This window comes from Enoplosus armatus, chromosome 1 (assembly GCF_043641665.1).
Source record: "Enoplosus armatus isolate fEnoArm2 chromosome 1, fEnoArm2.hap1, whole genome shotgun sequence".
In the NCBI taxonomy this organism is placed as follows: Eukaryota; Metazoa; Chordata; class Actinopteri; order Centrarchiformes; family Enoplosidae; genus Enoplosus; species Enoplosus armatus.
The window spans coordinates 20113347-20134400 of record NC_092180.1 but is presented as its reverse complement, the minus strand read 5'-3'; the positions used below and the strand labels follow the sequence as shown (position 1 = coordinate 20134400).

The window sequence follows — 21054 nt, the reverse complement described above, 5'->3', positions numbered from 1 at the left end:
TTTGTAACAACGCTCGTGTACACCTTGAGTTTGGCCTCTCTGTCAACTCCATCTATTGCATGGATGGCAGCTATTTGAGTAGTTAATTATTGCCTTCGCTTGCCTTTTCACTGAGACAGTCAGAATCATTCCAGAGCTCAGGGCTTATATACAACCTGTTGTCCTTCACTGTCTTTAACTTTCACAATGATCATGTTTTATATGTGTTGTCAAGGAAATGTTTGAAGCATTGTTAATTTTCTAATAGGCTCCTTCCATTGATATGATAATGACCAGTGCAATGTCTCCCTGTGATCTACTAATCATCTTGTTATCAATCTATATAAACAGATATCTGCAGAAATCGATATCAGACGATAGCCGATGGGTTCCGAGATTGTCTTATTATAGACTGAAGGTAGAGCTGCAGAAGTTGATTATGTTTTCAGTTTCAATTTTGCCATTTACTACTCTTGAGGAAAGTAATAATTTTTCATTTTCTTAATATTATCGAAAATAATAAGAAAATGTAAAATTGAGTGTTTTCTCATTATTATTGAAAACAATAAAGAGAAAACACCTCTTTCACAAAGTCTCAGCAAAAAATGAACATTAGAAGCTTCACAACATGATATTTATTGCAAGGCTGCAATACATGGTAAGAGGTTCCTGTAATTTTGGCCGTATAAATGTAAAGGCCGAAATAGAAAATGGCAAACCACCAGTGGGAGAGACTGTGGTCACTTTCATTGCTTTCTGCGTAATAAGAGAGTGGACAAACAAGCCAAACAAGCTGTTCAAAATCAATGAATAGTGGCAACAGCACTGGGACCAGGATATTAGGGGAAAACATTTACATTCAATTTAAAATAAAATGGGTATCGTGAGAAATAGGGGAGAGAATAGAAATGAGGAGGTGATAGTGACTAGATTAAGAAAAGGACACAGTAATCTGAACGGCACACTTTACATTAGGTTTATGGGGAAGCATCCAACCAGTCTCTGTCTACTTTGTCAGGTAACAGAAACTGTAGAACACGTGCTTGTTAGTTACAGAGATATATTTCAGAGAGAAAGGACATGATGGAATAAATGAACAGATTAGGGCCAACAGGGGCAGGACCAGCAGTATGATGGAAGTGGACAAGGTAGACGAGTTTTGGTCATCTTCCTAAGGAGAGAGGTAAACAAAGGTAGACAAACCGGACACTGTAGGAGTCAATTAGCTCCAGAAGATGGCAGTAATGCAACACTCAGGATACCACATGCGGTTAAAACTCAAAGAAGAAGAAGAAGAAGCGGAGGAAGAAACCTCCCCTCCCCTCAGCCAGCTCCCTGCTCGGTGAAATAAACATGACGATGTTGTCAACTACGATGTTTTCAGTGCAGTTGCACTAAAGGTACAGCACTGAATACAACAAAGGACGTTGGAAATTGTGGTTAACTACATTTGTGACAAACTGTAAGTGACGATGTAATACGAGCTTGATGTCTGGTGTCTACGTAGCTAATGTTAGCTAACGAGTAAGCTAGTATTAGGTAACGTCATAGCCAGGTAAATAGCTAATGTTAGGGGCGTGAACTTTTATTTAGCGTTAGCTCTACTGGGGTATTAATGTTGGCCAGTTCTGGGTCGCTGGCCTACGGTGTTAATTTTGTTTGGCTGATTTAATCTATTACATTTGATAAATGGTAGTCCAATTCAGGAATAATTTGCACCTTTACCCACTGTTTTGAGCTAACGTGAAGTTACCCTTGCTAACTGACAGCAGGTTAGCTAACATGTCTGGCCAGCTAAGGCTAGGCTTATAACTTCATGGAAACTAGCATGAAAATCTTGCATTGGCTATTTCAAAATCATTCCCAAATGATACAACACATTAACACGAATTAGCCACGATCGTATGTTAACACTTTTGGAGCTATGTATGTAACAAAACTACGTTAATGTTTGGCCAGCGTTAACGTTAGCTACGTTAACTCTCTTCTGCCCTCAGGTTGTTTCAGTTCTTGGATCGGGGGAAACACAATTTTCACAAGTTGAGAAGTGGACCATAAACACTGCAATGCCTCTGCTGTTTTTGGAGAGGTTTCCATGGCCCAGCCTGCAGACCTACACTGCACTGAGTGTGGCTTTACTTGCTGGCAGCATTTTCAGTGCCTACACCACTGTGACGGACCCGGGGTTTGGGGCCTTGGAAACTGATGAAACACCAACTCCCTCTGAAGTGGATCTGGGACATCTAAACAATGATATTAGTAACACAGAATTGGCAACGACTGTCCTGTGGTATCTTGTCACTGACAGTCTATTTGTATGGGTGAGTGTGATCTAGTTTAGACTTTGCATTGCTTGATAAGATGATGTTCTTACAAGAAACTAATTGTCACTTTATTCTCTGTACTCCCCTAGGTCTTAGTCAACACATTCTGCTGCTCTTTGATGTTGATAGCTAAAATGATTCAGTATGTGGTGTTTGGCCCACTTAGAGTCAGTGAGAAGCAGGTGAGTCTGCGTCGTTAACAGTGTTTAGATGACAAGTAATGCTACTTTCATGCCTGGGGTTGTTAAACCCTTTCAAATAAGGTCCAAATAGTTTATCCAGCTCTACTTGAGTCAGAAAATTAAGGCTTTTAATTTGTTCTGTGTTTATTCCTCAGCACCTGAAAGATAAATTCTGGAACTTCATCTTCTACAAGTTCATTTTCATCTTTGGCGTGTTGAACGTGCAGACAGTGGAGGAGGTGGTCATGTGGTGTTTGTGGTTCTCCGCCCTGGTCTTTCTCCACCTCATGGTTCAGCTCTGCAAAGACCGATTTGAATATGTAAGTATTATAAACTACGCTGTTCTTTTTTTTTTTTTTCACTGTTTCTATTGCCTCAAAACTGATAAATGATTTATGACTACAATGTATGGCAATCTAGGGCAGGACAATAAACAAAAACGATTGAATTACTGACGTTATGAATCTGTTATGTTTCCAAATGTACTCGCATCACAACTCTCCAATCCATATTAAGAATAGCTCCAACAACTAGTAATATTTTATCAGATGTTCAACCAACCTATCAGCTTAAAATACAAAACAGAAGTCTTGAAACTTTAATGGATCATATTGTAACTAATTAATACAATCATGTCAGAAATAAGCCAACACCTGGTATTTGTCATAGTTGGATAATTTTCTAGTGAGCTTAAGGCTCTTTTAAAAGTGTTTCACCTCTGAAGTAGATTTGTCATATTAAAGGACACTGTTGTCATGGGTACCTGGAGATTATTTGTTTTTTTTTTGCTGCAGAGCCTCCAAGCTCTTTGAGGTCTTATCTGTTAGGACATTTAGAAATGTCAGTTAGAAACCGTATATCAATACTTTTAGGAAATGACTATCACATTTCTATGACATTGTAGTCATAAACCATGTAGATGCAGGCATTTGAAATGGCCAGTATGGCATTAAGCTGGTTTTGGGATCTATACATTGAACACAAATGACTCTAGAGCTTATTCACAAATTTGTACATTTGCAACAAGTTTTGTCTTTTTCTTTGCTATAAGATATTATAAGGTGTAATAGATAGGCCTAAATGTCCTTGTATGAAACCTGTTCCTATTTGTGCTACACAGTGAACATGATAGGACTAGACCTACATTCTTTGTGGCTGCCTTGTTATTTACAGAGAGTAAATGCAAGATAGCTGAAAAAACTGGCATTTGACGAAACCTAATTAATGCACTTTCCAACTTAATAAAGTGGTCTTTTAAGTTGTGTGGTGAGTGTCCCCCAGAAGTCTGAGAATAACTGTACTCTTCTCAGCTCTGGATCTATTAATAGGTCCTGTAATGGCTTGTTAGGCTACTGATACAGTTTCAGTCACTACATTGACATGCCCCTGTATCAGATTATGGGGAAAACAAAATATCAGATTTAAACACCTCCTTGCAAGCAATGACATTTAAAACAGCATTAAGTTGGTAGGTTGCCTATGATGTAATGCTGACTGGCTTAGTGTAGATTTGCATTTATGCACATTCTTTTTAGGTTGAAGTCTGTCAGTTGTGTTAGCCCAGCTGTCTTCCTTCCTGTCTCCCTGTTTCTGTGGGTTCTAGCTTTGGGGTGAACATCACACATGTAGGTTAACCTGCTAAAGATGATGGATATGTTGTGCACGGCACGAGTTGCCATTGTGCTGGGGAAACCTTGTGGTATTATAGTTTTATAGGATTGAAGTATCGTGTTTTATTGTTTTCAGCTCAGCTGTGTTAATGTTCATAATGAGGTAAATTGTGTTCCATTCACTGTAGACGATGTTACTAGTCACATTACAGCAATGTTTTGCTGGTACATAGATGTGTTGGGGGTTGTGTGTGGGGAGTTTATTGATTTTTAAATGGGTTGTGCAAAATGTGGAAGGTCAGGCATGTTTTTTCCTGTTACTGCATTAGAAATGCAATAACAGAAAAATATGGACCTAAGCCTGATACTAAAACATGCTGTGAGTTTGTGTGTGTGAGCAGGGTTGCAGGGTGGTGATTGAATTCATTCTTTTTATTCAGGAATATTTCCCTTTTTGAATGTATTATTTTTCTATTTCATTTAGCTGTTTGCCATCAACAGCTGCATGTTTCATGAACACCTACATGCAGATTTTGATTTTATGAGGTTGTGAGCATTAAAACAAAACACTAAATCCTAAATCCTTTGCTTACTGAAATCTACTATGAATTACGACCAGTCAACTTTGTTTGTATAGCCCAGTATCACATAAAATGTCTTAGTGGGCTTGATAGACCCACATGACAAGGTCTAAGAAGACAAGGAAAACCTTCTCAGAAACCTTAGGAGATAATGAAAGGGAAAAACTTTAAGTGAGGCAAAATCCACTTATAATCCACACTTTGTTCCCTACAGTTGTCTTTCTCGCCCTCCACTCCCATGAACAGCCATGTGCGAGTGCTTTGTCTGCTGGTCTCGTTGCTGCTGGACTGCTGTGGCCTGGCTGTGGTCTGTGGTCTGCTCGGAGCTTCACATGGCATGCACACCCTCTCCTTTATGGCAGCAGAGGTGAGAACCTGGAGCCACAACTTTTTTTTATGAATGGAGGCCTGCTGTGTGGACAAAGGCATTTTGACCACAGATGATTGTGGACTCTTTATATCATTCAAGCTTTTGGTTAGGCCCATGTAGATTTAATGTTTTATTTGACGTGCTTATGTATTAAACAGGGCTGGATAAATCAGTAATGTGTTTCAGGTTCTGCGTATCTATTCTGTTTTTTATTAAAAACCAAGTTTCTTGGCATATTAAGCAAGAAACCAAAAAAAATATTTTTATTTTCAGTTGATTAAAATAGTGAAATAAAGATGGGGACAAAAACACTGCTTTCTTATACCATGCAACAGAAAATGTCTCTTCATGTTAGGAGGACTTCCTCCATTGCATGAAATTATTTTCAGACACTTTGAGCTCTTTCCCTTGTCTGGCGTATTGTAAATTCTGCAAACCTCTCTTATGGCAGACAATTAGACATTAGAGCAGGAAAAGCACTGTTATCGTTATTTTAGGTGTGCCAGTTCCAGGGCCCCAGTGTTGTGCATGCTGGCTCACAAGCGTGGCTAACTGGGGCACTGGAATCATCTCTTATATTATCAGTTACAACTGTGCTTTTTCTTCTATGACAAGTCAAAATGTCTGCTGTGGAAAAAGACTTATTTATTTGATATAGAAGCTGCCTCCACAATGGGATACGTTTTTAAAGAGAGGTTTAGTCTAATAAACAAACAAATGATCACTGTACCACTTAAAGCACAACACATTCCTTTCTCATTTCCTTCAGATAGTGATAGTGTTTTTTTAAAGTCACAACTGTAATGTAAACATTTGGATTGTTCTATATGGAGGTAGACTACAAGAATTACATCATGTACACCTTTGTACTTCTTTCTTCAGTGTCTGCTGGTGACTGTACGCACTGGGCATGTCATCATGCGGTAAGTCCCTTTTTACACATGCACACGTGCACACACTGCAGCAGTACAGATGACATAGCCTATGCAGATTTAGAATCAGGGGCTTATGTTAGCGACACCATTTGTTTTCCTCTGGTTCCATTTCACCAGTGTGAAAGGCTTCTTTGTTCCAAAGAGGGTGGTTAGGGTTATACAAGCAGCAGAAACAACTCCAATCAGCTGAAGCTCTCATAGTTACAGTATCTTTAGTTTGACTCTAAAACATGTAAACTGGCTTGGTACATAGTAAAATAATGTTTGTGGTGACTAAGTGCCCTGACCTTTAACAATAAAAAGTGAATTGCTTTTTTGTTACCTTGGTTTGTGTTTAACTTGTGTTACTACACATTAGGAGAGAAGGAGTTCAGCGGTGTTGGTGTCGGTGACAGTGTTTTCCACTTTTTTTTTTAACCAAGCATATTGGCTTAAAGCTATAATACAGAGGACAATTGTGAACTTTGATTCTCTCTCATTACACATTCTGTCTTCCCGTCAAATTTACACCGTCTTTGTTTCATGCATTCTTTTTGTCTGAATTGCCAGTCCCCATCCAAGATAAGGGTTGCATCATCCACCATACTGTCTAAATATTGCTTGTGTTTCATGGCCTGAAAGAGCTGTGCATGTCCCCTCAGATACTCCATTCATCTCTGGGATCTGAACCATCCGGGGACCTGGGAGAGTAAGGGTACATATGTCTACTACACAGACTTCATCATGGAACTGGCTATGCTCTTTCTGGACCTCATGCACCATATCCATATGCTGGTAAGACACAGAGGGCGTTGGTATGTATTGTTATGAAAATGAAGTCTGTCCCTGTCTCTTTTCGCTCCCCTAATCTTTTCTGTCCATTATCTCTCATTAGCTTTTTGGTAACATCTGGCTGTCCATGGCAAGCTTGGTTATCTTCATGCAGCTGCGGTATCTCTTCCATGAAGTCCAGCGCCGTGTCCGCCGACACAAGAACTACCTTCGTGTCATCAACAACATGGAGGCCAGGTGAGAATATATTTTGATTCAATTGTACCTTCCTTTTTACCTCATGATTTTAATGGTTCTTTGTTTGTTTAATTCAAGCATTTCTAATGAAATATTTGTATTTCCCATCGATCATTACTTGTTTCATCATTATTTGTACATACTGTGAACTTAATTTGTGCAGATTTGCTGTTGCTACTGCGGAGGAGCTGGCAGCTAATGATGATGATTGTGCCATCTGCTGGGATACCATGTTGACAGCACGCAAATTACCCTGCGGCCATCTCTTCCACAAGTAATGTGTTTTTTTTTACTCAGCAGTCGGTGCATGGGCTGCAAAATAGTCCTTAGCTTCTGTAATGTGATTTTCCTTGTTTGGATATTTATCTGCTGCCCTTGAGTTAAAGCCGTTTGGTGATGATTCTCAGCTTCAGTAAGATGATTCGGAGGTTTAGCTACAGAAGACTTTTTCTGAGCTTTGAAATGAATGTCAAGTTTTTATATAGAGAAATGCCATAATAACATTTGTGAGGTGTGTGTGTGTGTGTGTGTGTGTGTGTGTGTGTGTATCCAGCTCTTGTTTGCGCTCATGGCTCGAGCAGGACACCTCGTGCCCAACATGTCGGACATCCCTGAACATTAATGGTGATGGAGGCCAGGCGAGAGGCCAGCAGCAGGCAGGGGGTATGGAAGACAACATCGGCCCAGTAGGAGCTGCTGCAGATGCTAGACCACATATCAACCAACACAATCACTTCTTCCACTTTGATGGTGAGTCTGTGTGTGACGATGAATTATAAAATCCATATATTCTCAGAAGCTGAATCAGAAACAGGTTCATTGCCAAGTAGGTTTTCACACATAAGGAAATGTGCCTTGGTATATTGGTGCATAACAGTCACAAATGTTGAAGGCATGTGCAAGTGTTCACAGTATACGTCTCTTACAGGATCTCGCATTGCCAGCTGGCTGCCCAGTTTCTCAGTGGAAGTAATGCACACCACCAATATCTTGGGCATCGCTCAGGCCAACAACTCCCAGCTCATGGCCATGGTGAGTTCATGTTTACAGTCTGATGAAATCCTTGTTGGTTTTATGAGAGATGACACACAGATAGCAATTTGAGGCCAGGTATTGTATCTTTTTTTCTTGACAATTACTGACAGTATTTTGACATGGTTTGCATAAAGCCAAAGCTGCCATCATTTTGTGCGACTCTTCTCTCCCCGTCTTGCTTTTTGCGAGTGTCCATTGTCTCAAAATGTTTCCTGGGTTGTGTACCATGGCTCTAGTGCTCTTGACATCATTACTTTGCTCACATGATATTTGACTTCCTGGTAAATGCTTGTTGACGGAGTGATAACCTCTTTATTTTTAGCAGAAACCGTTACAAGAGATGCCAAGTATATTTAAACAAAAAGATTCCAAGTATTTTGAACAGTTTCATACTAAATCACTTATACTGTATGTTTAAGACCTGCTTGGGTCAGTCTTAAAAATGTAGTTTTAACTTCCACTTTATGCTCTGCTCCTCTCTCTCCAACAATCTTTCTCTAAATTATCTATTGCTCTCTTCGCTTTTGATGTACCAACCGGTCATCAGGCCCATCAGGTCCAGGAGATGTTCCCTCAGGTGCCCTCCTACCTGGTGATGCAGGACTTGCAGTTGACCCGCTCTGTGGAGGTCACCACTGACAACATCCTGGAGGGACGCATCCAGGTGCCCTTCCCGACACAGGTCAGTCGACTGGTAGTTAAATGTTAATAGCAATGTAATTATTTCATTGATGCCTCTGTAAAGGCTTACCTTGTAACATCTTTTAACACATTATCAGTGCTTCCTGGCTCTCTGTTTCATGTTTATCACATTCCTGTGGTTTTCTTGAAAGGTAGAATGCAACAGTCTGTCACATATTTTGTCTTTGTTCCTTCCTCAGGCCATAGAGCGTGCCCCTACACAGTTGAGTCCTGCACCAGACGCGGAGGAAGGGCCCAGTGGAGCAGCCGAGCCAGGCCTCAGTGAGTCAGACAACATGGAGGTCAGAGGAGGTCGCTTCTCTAAGTCGGCTGAGGAGAGGCAGAAGATGTTAAAGCAGAGGAAAGAAGAGATGGTCCAGCAGGCACGCAGGTTGGTACACTGCTGGTTATAGTTTTCTACCTCATAGGAAGAGGTGCTAATCTGTTTTATATATTTCTTTTTTTGCTGTTTTTTTTTTTTTTTTTTAATTTTGAGGTAAGGGGTGTGATCACACTGGATTGTGCATCTTAGCTCAGCTGTACGTGAAAGTAGTGAAATAGACCTGTCCTTATGAGATAAGTTTGTCTCAGTCTGTAAACCAAGGCTGGACAAGTAAAATATTTAAAGGCCTTTTTTACTTGGCCACTAGCTGAAAGGTCCAGAACTAAGAAGTAGTAATAGGATGTGTTTTTAAACATTTGTTCACTCATAGTGGGCATTCCTGGTTGCCTTCTTTCCCCATTATCTTGCATTTTCTGTTCCCATGATCATGTGTTGTTCATTACTTCCCTTTAGGAGATATCTGAACAAGAGCCCAGAGGACCAGGATGAGGATTTGCCTGGGCTGGAGGAGGACATTCTTCCAGAATTGAACTTGACTGTGCTGAGACGTAGAACCATGGCGGCAGCTGCAGAGAGACGCATACAAAATCAACAGGACCCTGCACCCTGATACACAGATTGGCTTCAGCAGAAGAGTCTACCACATCATCATCCCGAGAGGCACCGACAGAGCTATTTCAACTCCCCCCCCATTCGGTGTACAGTCAATGGTCATCACCTATTCAAAACAATAGTTAAAAAGCATTGCAAACATGGCCTTTGGACTGTTTTGGGCTGCCTAAATAAGATGGGACTACTGTGAATGGCCTCTGCCTCACTGAGTATTTGGAGCATTATATAAATTAATGGGTGCAAGTCATGAAATGCAAGGTTGCATTGCCCTTTATTCACGTGCCACACATTGCAACCACCAGCTTCAGGAAGTAAGGAGTCAGTATCTGCCATGATTGGGAGTGGCTGTCAAAAATGAGCATGTTTTGCATTGAGAGTCTTTTATGAGAGGGGTTTGAAGGTGTAACTATTAGATAAAGCGGTTTGGGTCCCTGTTTGTTTTCCTTTCATCAGATTTTTTTTTTTTCATTTGTTTTGCTCAAGGTGGAAATCGACATATTCTGAATGAAGAAACTCATCTGATGTATTTGTGTGTTATTATTTTATGAGTTTCAACTGTGAATTAAGTGTAGGCAAAATAACAGCAAATCTTTATTTCTTACCTTGGAGTAAGATAATGTCACTTTAGTATTGTTCAGCCTTTCTGTCAAATATGAATGTTTCTATCAAAATAATGCTGCAAACAAAGTGTTTTTGACCCGCATGGGTTCTGTATTTAGTGTGTAATATCACCCATTGCAAACAGTTTGCATTTTCTTATTTAACAAGGGGGAGTTGGGGGTGGGGGCATGTAAATCTTCATTTTCTAATACCCTTCCCTTGAGAAACGGGATGTATTATATTTTGTACAAGTACATTTGGTGTCATCCTTTCAATCTTTCTTAAATTACACTCTGATAACAAACAGCTCTTTCTGAATAAGTATAGAGTAGAGTAATGGTGTCCTTGGTCATTTATCTCCATCATTTTGAATTTTTAGGATGTGTAGAAATAGTTTTAAGTTTACGACAGCTGGACTTCCTGTTGTCTTTTGAAGATGTTTTGTCACTCATTCAAGAGGCTTTGGCAGCAGCAAAACATTATTTTCACGACTTAACAACAAATCCAGTTGCTTTTGATTTAATACTTCTGTGACCTGAATGACTGAGAATCTTTATGAAGACATGTTTTATTTGTGCGGCCTTTGTCTACTCACTTTTGAGGAGTGCTAATTCAATAATCATACCAGCGAGGGACATAATCATCCTCTGCTCAAAGATCGTATTTCAATAGTATACAGCAATGTACAACATGGACTGGGCCCTCAAACACTTTTGGTATTATCAAATTTCACTCTGTAGCTGGTTGAGACATATCGAAGGACACAAAGATGGAGACTGTCTTTATTACAAGTGTATGATTTTTTGTGATTACAGTGCAAGGGGAGTTTGGCATGAATCTAGACTATTGCTTTTGTTTCCTTCCACTTTATCCCAAAGAGCAGCCCACAAACTTCCACTAAAAGCTGAAGTGTTCCTAAAGTGATCTTTATTGTGTGTTTATTTTATCGCTCAAACTCTGTTTGGGGGTGTTGCAAGAATGTACAATATAGGAATTAGGTTTCAGATTTCAATTAGTTAAAATGGAAAAAAGAAATTGGACAGTTTTGTTGTCATTTTCAGTATTTTTCATTCAGTTATTTAACAACTCTTAATATCCGTGATATATTTTTCCTATTCATTGGTTATCTTTCATAACCATTACTTATTTAATCAAAACTGAAATACTTTTTTTGGATTGAGCTTTTCTGTATTTTTGTGCCTAAATCAAGAAAGGTTCAGTTATGGATAATGTTGATCTAGTTTTTGTAAAATATGTTAATACAAAAGACTCAATAAACAGAGCTTCTACAGCTTTTTAACAAAATAAAGTAATTTAATATTTCTTCTGGAGGTGAACCCACTTCTGCTTGGGCTTGGCTTTGTTGATGTGAATCCCTTTTTGTCCCCGTTTTTCAAAACAGAGAGAGAGAGCTACTTATTTAGTGATAGTGAAGCTTGCTGAATGTGTAGTGACCAGTATCAATACACAGGACCTTTTAGTTTATTCGTCAAAGAAACGTGTGTGTGTAAGACTGAGCTGGAAATAAATCTTTGTATTTAGCTTCTGACAGGTTGAAACCCACATTACACTGGATTGATAGGAGTCATATATTCACTGTCGATATAATATGAAATGGTTTCTCTTTCTATCAGATGGGTGTGTAGCTTTACTGACGGTTTGACGTCATTAGGCTGCGCCCCTTACTTCCAGCATCTCTGCCACGTCATACAGAAGGGCTGAAACAGCGGCCGAAAACACCCACGCTGTTCAGGTTAATGATGTAGCCCAAACTCACACAAAACTAGTATAACTTCCTGGTTGTCATTGTACGTTACCTCCGTCTGGGAATTCAACTGGAACATCTCTTCCTGTGTGTTTTTAAGTAAGTAGTTACGCCGGCTAGCAGTTTAGCATTGCAAGGGTATCCTTAAACGGTAGTCAACCTAACGCTAATGTTTGGCTTGTGTGAAGTTTGAAGTTACTCTGACACTGAAGGTGGCCTCAGGTAGCTTATTTGACAGGACACACAAGAAAAGTAAGACACTTTGTATATGACGGTGTAGCTGTTTATGTAATTAGCTCACTAGATATGCCAATAATTAGACTAACGTTAATGATTTGTTGCTAACGTTAAGTTAGCTAGCCAAAACACTGTGGACGGTGTAACTTAATTTGATAAACTTAGTCAACATGAACAGTTTGGGGAAGTGTCATACAGGCTATTGCAGGGAAGTACTGTGCCGTCTTGGCACTTCACAACACAGGCATATTCTTATCTGGGTGGCTTGGTGATCTGGAAATGATGACACCAGTAAAGTGTAGTTGTGTTTTGCTGCCATGGAAACCAGACACGTCTAGCTGTAGCTAGGTTAATTTGGTTAAAACTATGGCCGAGAATCAAAACCCCTCCAGTGTTAAAGCCAGCAGCAGCAGTAATAATGTGACATGTTGGCCTTGCTATGTGAATGGGCCATTCTCATATTACATATCCTGGACCATATCCGGGACAACAAATCATGGGTGATTGGTATAACCTCATAGTGTATTGTAAGAGGATTATAATTTATTTAACAGGTGTTCTCATTTATATGCCAACTGGCTTGTCAACCCCTGAAGCATTGCAGTAAAGTAAAGACAACTTTTTACCAAGTGAAATTGTATTTGTCAGGTCAAAGTTCTGTGTGACTTAGAGCGAATATATTTACAATCCACGCTGGCAGTATGACCATGTTAGCTCATTGTGCTGATGCACTATCTTGGATGGACCGGAAAAAACATTTCTATTCAGTGTCATTATTTTGCATACACGCATTTATGGGTGTGTCTGTGGACTTGTGTTTTTGTGTCCCTAAGCAGAGATTGTGGAATGCTGCTGGACGAGACTCCTCTTTTTGAGCCCTCCCTGCTTCAGGAGCTCGACTGGAGTAGCAACTCTGTCTCCTTCTCTCCCCCCATCTCTCCGTCCAGCCCAGGGGAAGGCCTGGTGCTCAGGCCGCTCTGTATGGCAGACTTCAACAGGGGTGAGTCAGAGACTGGATGGACAACATGTTCCAGACCAGCACTTGTATTCTCAAGGGAATATTAATCTGGTGACCACTTTGTGCATGTTTGGTGTTCAATATGGAAGATCTTAATGTAATAAAAATATAAAACAGCAACTTAACAGAAATTAAGAATTGACAGGAGATTGAGTGAGAGTACCCTCTGGACATTTTCACCAACTGTTGTTTTGTTTCTGTGCTCTAGGATTCTTCAAGGTTTTATCTCAACTCACTCAGGCGGGCGATGTCACACCAGAGCAGTTCTCGAGTAAGTCATGATTAGCATAAGAAGTGAGTCTTGATTAACTTAAATCCCAAAGTGTTCACAAGCTTTTATACTTGGATTTTGTGACAAAACAGTTTTCTTTCTATACATCAGATCACACATTTCAGAAGAGGAAGAACCCTCATCATTGAAAACAAACTTTAAATACAAACCAATATAATGAAATATCAATGAAGGTTTAAAAAGGCATGTTGTCTGTTGGCTTCCAGAAAAGTTTGAGCATATGAAGAAGACAGGAGACTACTATGTCATTGTGGTGGAGGACATAAATCTGGGACAGATTGTTGCCACGGCTACATTGATCACAGAGCACAAATTCATCCACTCCTGTGCAAAGGTAAATGTAACAATGTCACTTCTCTTTACATTTTCCCTAAAGACCAGTCCCTTAAAGAAGTTACTTATTAATGTAATGGTTATTAGAAGGGTGGTAATTATTAACGTAGTTCACCACCATAAGTCAAAAAAGTTACATTATTATTTCCTTAAAAACTATACAAATTCATTCATTCAATCTGTATAGTAAACATACATTGTTATTGATCTTGAAAATGATTGAAATTATGTGACTGAAATAAAGACCCTTTGTGTTCTGTTTGGTTTGTAGAGAGGCCGGGTGGAGGAGGTAGTAGTCAGTGACGTGTGCAGAGGGAAGCAGCTGGGCAAACTGTGAGTAGACCCGTGTGAGCCTGACACAAAGACATGTTGTTTTGACTTGTGAAAAAGTATCCATATAAGACACTTATTTAGGAAATATCTTGTTTTTTGTGCTCTCTCCTTTTTCTGTCCCTATAGGTTAGTTTCAGCTCTTACTCTTCTCAGCAAAAAACTGAATTGTTATAAAATCACACTGGAATGTGCACCCAAAAATGTGGCTTTCTACCAAAAGTTCGACTACACCGCCTCAGATGAGACTTACATGCAGTGTCGATTCTTCGATTGAGGACAACAGCAGCTTTAAACGTCCATTTTGGGGGCAAGGACCACACCTTTTATACACCTGCTGACATCAAAACTTGCATTGACAACATGTCTTAAAAATTGGAAGAGCTGCCTAAGGATGAGTTTGTCGTTTTGACACAGTTCAGTCGTCCCTGAACTCCTGATTTTGGCACACTTGAGTAAACATAAATGTATGTTGCAGCCCTCTGCTCAGTCCAACATCATTCTCCGCCCCTTTGGTAACCACGGCTACCTCACCTGGGTGGAGCCCTGTCGTCGTCATCATCATCTCCCACCATCTGAAGAAAGGAATTTCAGTTACTGTAAATGTAATGCCTTATTGTGTTGTTAATAAGTAACTTTCTCTGTACTAACAGAGAAAATACGAAATTGAATCTGCGGCTACATGCAACTGTAAGTAAATACAATTGCTTGGAAAATCAAGATCATACTAAATTAAGTTGTATATCTGAAGCAACTATTACATTATTTACAACAGGCCTTTCAAGTTCACTACAAAACCAACTATGCTTGAAGGAATTACTTAATATCATGATTCAAACTTAGTCTCACAGATCTCTGTTGCATTGATCGTTATGGGCAAATCACCAAAGAAAATCATTTGTTTAGGAACTCACTTCTCTAAGAGCCTTTGGCTTTGACTTGGGCTTCATTTTTCTAGTTTGTCCTCTGCTGAAGTGCTTTCTGTCTCAGCAGGCTTTTCTTTCTTTGACAGTAGTGTTGCTGAATAACTATAATGAAGGTTCAATTACTATCAAGACTGTTATAATGTATAATATTTCTAGTGAACAAAAAGGTTTGTATTGTGTGAGGCAGTGGTGAGGAATTAACTCTAAAGGTTTTGTATTTGGGTGATATTTGAAATGTGATCACAACTGCGATGAGGATAGAGACATTTTGTGATGGGAAATGGATAAAAACTACTTTTGTAAATGAACTCTTATTTAAGTTTCATAATGATGCTGTTATTCCGGAGAACGGGAACATATTTAATGTAATTTATTTCCAAACATGTAATAGTTACATAAAATATTCTATGATCTACCGTGTGTCCTTGCTTATATTTGTAGTTGTAACTACAAACCTGATTCATGTTTTAACTAAAGAATCATTTATTTGTACAAATGGGAAGCTAAGGGATGGGCATGTCTACTAGTCCTAGTTGTAGCAAAACATTTTCTTTCCATAGTTCAAATGGCTCATTTAGCATGTAGACACACTACAAAAACTTAAACCATTTACAAAGTGTGGTTTAGCCCAAGAATCTCGTGGCTTTCAAGCCCAACAGGAAGAGAGATGTAAGAACATGAGCAGTCCCCTGACATACAAAGGATTTTGGAAAACCCAGATACCATATTTTTATGTTCATTTTAATGTAACTTAATTTCCATAGCCATGTTGGCAGAGTTGTCATTACAAATTTGTTTCAAAATGAACAGAAAAGTGTGTCTTTCATATTCAATGAAAAAAAAAAATCAAAATACTGGAAGAATGTTAAGTTGTGACGCACAGCATTACATATATAAAAACACAGCTCGATAGGACTGAGTCAGACTTCTTTTTATTAAGCAGTGAGTTGTTATTTTTCCATTCCTTACTCGTACTATCCCACATTAAGCCTGATATTAGTCCGTAATCCTATTACTCCCAAAATAAAGGCATTAGCTATTCCTCTTCTCGTGTCCTCCACTGGGCGACGTCCTGGCTAGTTTCCCTTTTGCCGACTGCCCCATTCTGGTCGTCTACACAAATTCAAGTATCGAAAGTGCATTATTGCAATACTGTCCCGCTGCAAATGCAAAATGCTTTAAATACTATAAAACTGCAAAAAATCTCCGATCAGTGCATACAGCTCAAGAAAAAAAAAAAAGATATCAAATTTGCCCGAACCCCGTCAGTACTCCATGTCTCAGACATGAGTGATCTCGCTCCCACCCTATTCCCTTCCCCTTAGAAAAAGTTCAAATATTTACATTTTTAATCCCATTAAAAATGTAAAAAAACAAAAACAACAAAAAAAATTGAGTGCACTGCGCCACACGGCTAAATATCAGCAAAGCTTATCCGTTCTGTGCTGCTGTGACCTGCATTGCTCCAAAGTCCTCATCTTCCTCCAGGCTGCGCTTGCGGCTTCCTGTTGTAGAAATGTGGAAACAAAAAGACACTGCATACATCAACACAAGCAAGTTCCCACTTTAATAACTGTAAACCGTCCTGGATTAAAGAACTTCTCAAACCCTGAACACTTCATGGTCTGTGCTGGGTGAAGTCGCCAGCATTCAGGGGGAACAAATATAGCTCTAAGGGGGATTATGAGTTTTCGAAGCGCTTGAATGTTAGCGCCTGTTTGTGTCTTTTAAATAGGAGAAAACATGAATGCAGTAAATTATGAAATAATCCACACGCTCTAATTTGCTGAAAAAAATCTGTAATTGAGAGAAAAACGACTTTGTGCAATTGAGGAGACAGGTGTGACTAAGCACGACTGGGTACATTATGTACAAACCTGGCATCCCAGCTTGTAAGGAGAAGGATCTGCCCAACTGCATCGGTGACATCATTTTAATGGTCAATTTGGCTAGGTAGATCGCTTCATATTCCTACAAAACAAACACTCATTATTACAGCTGTAAGGGTTTAGTAGTGAACATCAGTATGAGTAATGTCCAGTCAAGACATCTCATATCTATGCTGAAACTCCAAATAAACCACCACCCTGGATGCCAGAATATCTACGTTATTATTTCATTAGGATATGAGTTTACTGCCGATATTGTGAACAAGTTACAACATTTATCTCCACCAGCTAAAATGAAATATTTACACAACATCCAATATAAACAATGTGCCTTCACATGTGTGCAAACATATGCTTGTCATGATTTCCTCTAAATCAAAACAGCACCTACTCGTCCTGATGTTGCTTGCGAGCCAGATGTCAGAATATTAAGTGGCTTGCTAAATGTGGCCAACAAAGGCTGGCTAAAAGACTGCTGCGATGGCATATGCATACTTGAGATAGAAAGAAGAATCTTTTCTGCAGAGTCACTGAAGAAGCGCATCACTCAGAATGAGAGCGCGTACTGTAACAGGTCACCTGAATGAACCTGTTTCAGGACACAGTCTAGAGGTTTGTCTTTGCAAACATGCACATGATCTGCTACAGTATTGTTCACATCCCATGTTTTACACTGCTCTCTTTGTAGAAGTGAAAATGAAAGGTTTAGAGCACTAGATGCTGACTCATTGTGCATTCATTCATTTATACAGACACACCCTAGCCTTTTACAGTCAAGGAGCTTGAGACAGTATATTCTTTTGACTAACAAGTTAATAGTGCATTTATTTATTTATAAGTAATAATGAATGGAGTTGTATGTTCACTTATTGATTGGGCTGTCATGTTGATTGATCCGAAGTCAAGATTTACCTGTAGCTGATGTACAAAGCCCACATTGGGGTTGATGCAGAACCTCCTCTCCTGGACGTGGCTGAATGCATCCCTAGAAAATGATCGTAGCAGAGGGTTATAACCACAGCCTCTGAAACACTGATACACCACTGCACACAGTAACAACAGTAAAAAAAATGCTTTATCATCCTTGCAGTTTATTTTGTGTAGTTTTATGTCTATGCTGAAAGTAGACAAACAAAACTTGATAAGAATGTGCAGCATGGCGTATGTGGTTGTCACACAATGGTACAAAAGAAAATGGGATGTGCATCTAAATCCATTCATTATTTTAAAAAGTCTTTAAAAAGACTTGTATTCAACAGGGATAAAATAAAAAAAGTCAAAAACCCTCACCTGTATTTCATCCCAAATGTTTCCATAAGGTATGCAATCACTAAGGCAGCACTGAAAGAATAAATAAAGTTTTATATTCTCAGCTGTAATTTGGGCTCCACTGCTCTAGTCTTAGAATTCAGTCAAGGAAATTACAAACACATAACATTATAAATACTTACTAGTAGTTAAAACATAATAAAGATACAATGAAGTGAAATTATATTCTATTATGAAATTATGTGATATAAAACAAACCTCACCTTCTTGATATCCCTGCATTACCATGAACCAGTACCTTTCCTAAAAGAGTAAGACCAAAGATCATTCATAAAAGACTTATTTCTACTGGACATTGAGTATGAAGAATGGAAACTGCATGCATCCTTACCTCCAGTTGCTAAGCAGCTATCAATAAATTCTTTAGTCTGTTAGGAGGACAATGAAAAGCAGTATATCAGGCATGATGTAAATGCCATTCCTTTCAGTCAATGAAAAGCTTGCCAAGAAGGAAGTAAAAAAGCCCACTTTGTAACTCACTGTAGGGAAAAATCGTATTATATTTTCCACTGGATTGTCTGCAATATCTAACACAAGGTATCTGCAAGGATACAACAACAGTTAGTTCAAGCGCCTGATCAAATAACACTTTTTTCAAACGTTCACACAAAAATGCATTAGGAGTTCACATCGAATGTTGAAGTCTATAAGTAGAGCGCACAGATCACGCAAGAAGCTCTTACTTACCTAAATGTATGAGGGAAATTAGGTTTGATAAAATTGGCTTCAATGTCTTGGCGGACACACACAATGTGCGTTACGCCCTGTCTTTCAAGAATTGGCAGCTAGACAAAGAGAAAGAAGAGAAGTTACATGACCAAATAACATCTCCAAGTACCAATGGTTAAAATATAACCATATAAACATTTTTCAAAAATACCTTGCTTTTCATTGCAGCAGAGTAGGGACCTAAAAACAGTCCCGGTAATATCTCCTGAAAACAAAGACAGAGCAGGACGTCACTATCAACACGGGCAGTGACACTGATTGATGTTCAAAAGAATTAATACAAATTCACTCACTCAGGATGAGACACTAAACCTCTTTACTAGTGTATGTGCATGCATTATGCAATGTAACGTTGCATTTATCAGCCAATGGCGTCATCCACAACCGAGACTGACTTATATCAAAGGTCTCACAGCCAGTATGTCTATTCTAAAAACAATGAAGTCCCTAAATATCAGGTTCTCTAACCTGTAAACAACCTTAATATATATAGTGATGTAATTCAATAATCACATTAGTTTTAAATGCGATCACATGTGCTGCACTGTTATATCAAACAGTAGCTCATATCATTACTTTGGACTGCAGAATTTTGTATAACATGACATGATCATATTTTCACAATAGGCTGATACTAGAAGTTATACAGACACATTTTCTTATACATTATTGTTAGCAGAGATTGTGGCATTCAAGATACTTTCAACAGCATTCATTCAGAAACTGATATCAAAGCCTGGGAATCCACAGATTTGCTGCGTGGTGAACCAGAACCAAGAACAGAAACAGGAATAAGGACGGTCAAGATTATTCTTCCCACAACAGACAATAGACTCATTTTACATACCTGCATTTCTCGTCTCATTGGATAAGCCCAGTCCTGCCAAAGGGGAATATAAAAGCAAGGTTAGAAGCTGAGCGGAAATCTTTGTTGGTATGACAGCTACTGGAGGCATTTCAGCCCCCAGACAGGGTGGGAAATGAGTACCCGTTTACTTTGTGCACATACGTGGCTAATGTTTGGAGACTTAGCTACTCAGTGTTGACACAGCGAACAGTAACGCTGGTTAGCATACGGATTCAAAGAAAGACACGAGAGTGTTTCACAGATCCACATCAATGTGTTACGCCCCAAAACACGCATAATGTCCAGCTGAGCGCATATTTTAGCTGCCAGACAATGAGGCTGGAGTGGAGGGTTAGCTCAGATTAGCCAGGCAGACACAGTGCACATATCGACCAACGCAGGCTGCTGTGCACTCACTAGAAGGTCCTCCTTGGTCGCCGGCAGAGACGGGAACTGAAGTTTGTTGTCCTCGTCCATTCTGCTGTCTGTTCGGGCACCGCCGGCCCGACGCTGCGCGCGGTGTCGATGTTTCTCGCGGCGGGGTTAGCTGGACAATCGATGCGATTTGTTGTGAGGCTCCACATGCATGTCCGCCATGCTGTCCCCTGACAGATGTGTCACGTGACCGCGCAGCAGATGGCAAACAGACTCGTGGAAAGAAAGAAAGGAGAGCAACGGCGCCATCTCGCGGTCGATTTATGAAGCGCGCAGTTCAGGATATGAGAAGCGAGTGATGCTGTATGGAAGGTTTTTCATGCCCAATAAAAAAGAAATATAACAAAGAAAAAAGGAGACATTATTATATGCATTTTATTTAAACATATGCATTTACTGTGTCATATTGAGATGGGGGTTGACAATAAATAAACGATAAACAAGTAGCTAGAAAGCATAATCCATTTGTGACCTCAGCACACATTTCGGCCTACATGATTCAGTCACGGACCTGTTGGCGGGTTGCATTTTAAAAGGTGTTTTTGTGATCTCACAGATCTCTACTATCTGCATGGAAAGATAAAATTTTATTTATTTATTTATTTCCAGAGATTAGGTCAGGCTGGCACAGACCGTCTGTGGAAATAGTTCTCCCTGCGCAAAG

At 39.5% G+C, this 21054-nt stretch overlaps 3 protein-coding genes across 4 annotated transcripts; 2 read left to right on the top strand and 1 right to left on the bottom strand.

The window, feature by feature from the left end:
- Positions 1-1325: 1325 nt before the first annotated feature.
- LOC139302397 (E3 ubiquitin-protein ligase AMFR-like) lies at positions 1326-11180 on the top strand. Its single transcript, XM_070926112.1, has 14 exons — positions 1326-1441; positions 1977-2300; positions 2393-2485; positions 2641-2805; positions 4891-5043; positions 5929-5969; positions 6623-6755; positions 6856-6989; positions 7153-7263; positions 7543-7739; positions 7918-8021; positions 8572-8706; positions 8906-9096; positions 9502-11180. The coding sequence occupies exons 2-14, from the start codon at positions 2046-2048 to the stop codon at positions 9656-9658; spliced, it is 1869 nt and encodes a 622-aa protein (XP_070782213.1). The 5' UTR covers positions 1326-1441; positions 1977-2045; the 3' UTR covers positions 9659-11180.
- An 891-nt stretch (positions 11181-12071) lies between these two features.
- Positions 12072-15576, top strand: gnpnat1 (glucosamine-phosphate N-acetyltransferase 1). The gene is made up of 6 exons (XM_070904414.1): positions 12072-12124; positions 13096-13262; positions 13489-13551; positions 13779-13906; positions 14177-14238; positions 14365-15576. The coding sequence occupies exons 2-6, from the start codon at positions 13109-13111 to the stop codon at positions 14510-14512; spliced, it is 555 nt and encodes a 184-aa protein (XP_070760515.1). The 5' UTR covers positions 12072-12124; positions 13096-13108; the 3' UTR covers positions 14513-15576.
- A 500-nt stretch (positions 15577-16076) lies between these two features.
- Positions 16077-20546, bottom strand: styx (serine/threonine/tyrosine interacting protein). 2 transcript variants are annotated; one of them, XM_070904394.1, is made up of 12 exons: positions 20373-20546; positions 19956-19988; positions 19260-19313; positions 19067-19164; positions 18860-18920; positions 18711-18747; positions 18583-18622; positions 18341-18391; positions 17963-18035; positions 17039-17132; positions 16617-16666; positions 16077-16274 (listed from the first exon to the last, which is right to left on the bottom strand). In XM_070904394.1, the coding sequence occupies exons 1-12, from the start codon at positions 20430-20432 to the stop codon at positions 16194-16196; spliced, it is 732 nt and encodes a 243-aa protein (XP_070760495.1). In that variant the 5' UTR covers positions 20433-20546; the 3' UTR covers positions 16077-16193. The 2 variants fall into 2 exon arrangements, with proteins under 2 accessions (XP_070760495.1, XP_070760504.1); XM_070904403.1 differs by lacking the exon at positions 16077-16274 and having other exon boundaries at positions 16593-16666.
- Positions 20547-21054: the final 508 nt, after the last annotated feature.

Coding starts and splice junctions, on each gene's coding strand:
- gnpnat1 (XM_070904414.1), top strand. CDS start 13,109: ATGCTGCTGGACGAGACTCCTCTTTTTGAGCCCTCCCTGCTTCAGGAG. Junction 13,552..13,778: donor CACACCAGAGCAGTTCTCGA/GTAAGTCATGAT, acceptor GTTGGCTTCCAG/AAAAGTTTGAGCATATGAAG. Junction 13,907..14,176: donor TCATCCACTCCTGTGCAAAG/GTAAATGTAACA, acceptor TTTGGTTTGTAG/AGAGGCCGGGTGGAGGAGGT.
- LOC139302397 (XM_070926112.1), top strand. CDS start 2,046: ATGCCTCTGCTGTTTTTGGAGAGGTTTCCATGGCCCAGCCTGCAGACC. Junction 6,990..7,152: donor ATCAACAACATGGAGGCCAG/GTGAGAATATAT, acceptor TAATTTGTGCAG/ATTTGCTGTTGCTACTGCGG. Junction 9,097..9,501: donor ATGGTCCAGCAGGCACGCAG/GTTGGTACACTG, acceptor ACTTCCCTTTAG/GAGATATCTGAACAAGAGCC.
- styx (XM_070904394.1), bottom strand. CDS start 20,432: ATGGACGAGGACAACAAACTTCAGTTCCCGTCTCTGCCGGCGACCAAG. Junction 19,989..20,372: donor CGACCAAGGAGGACCTTCTA/GTGAGTGCACAG, acceptor CCCCTTTGGCAG/GACTGGGCTTATCCAATGAG. Junction 19,314..19,955: donor CAATGAGACGAGAAATGCAG/GTATGTAAAATG, acceptor CTTTGTTTTCAG/GAGATATTACCGGGACTGTT.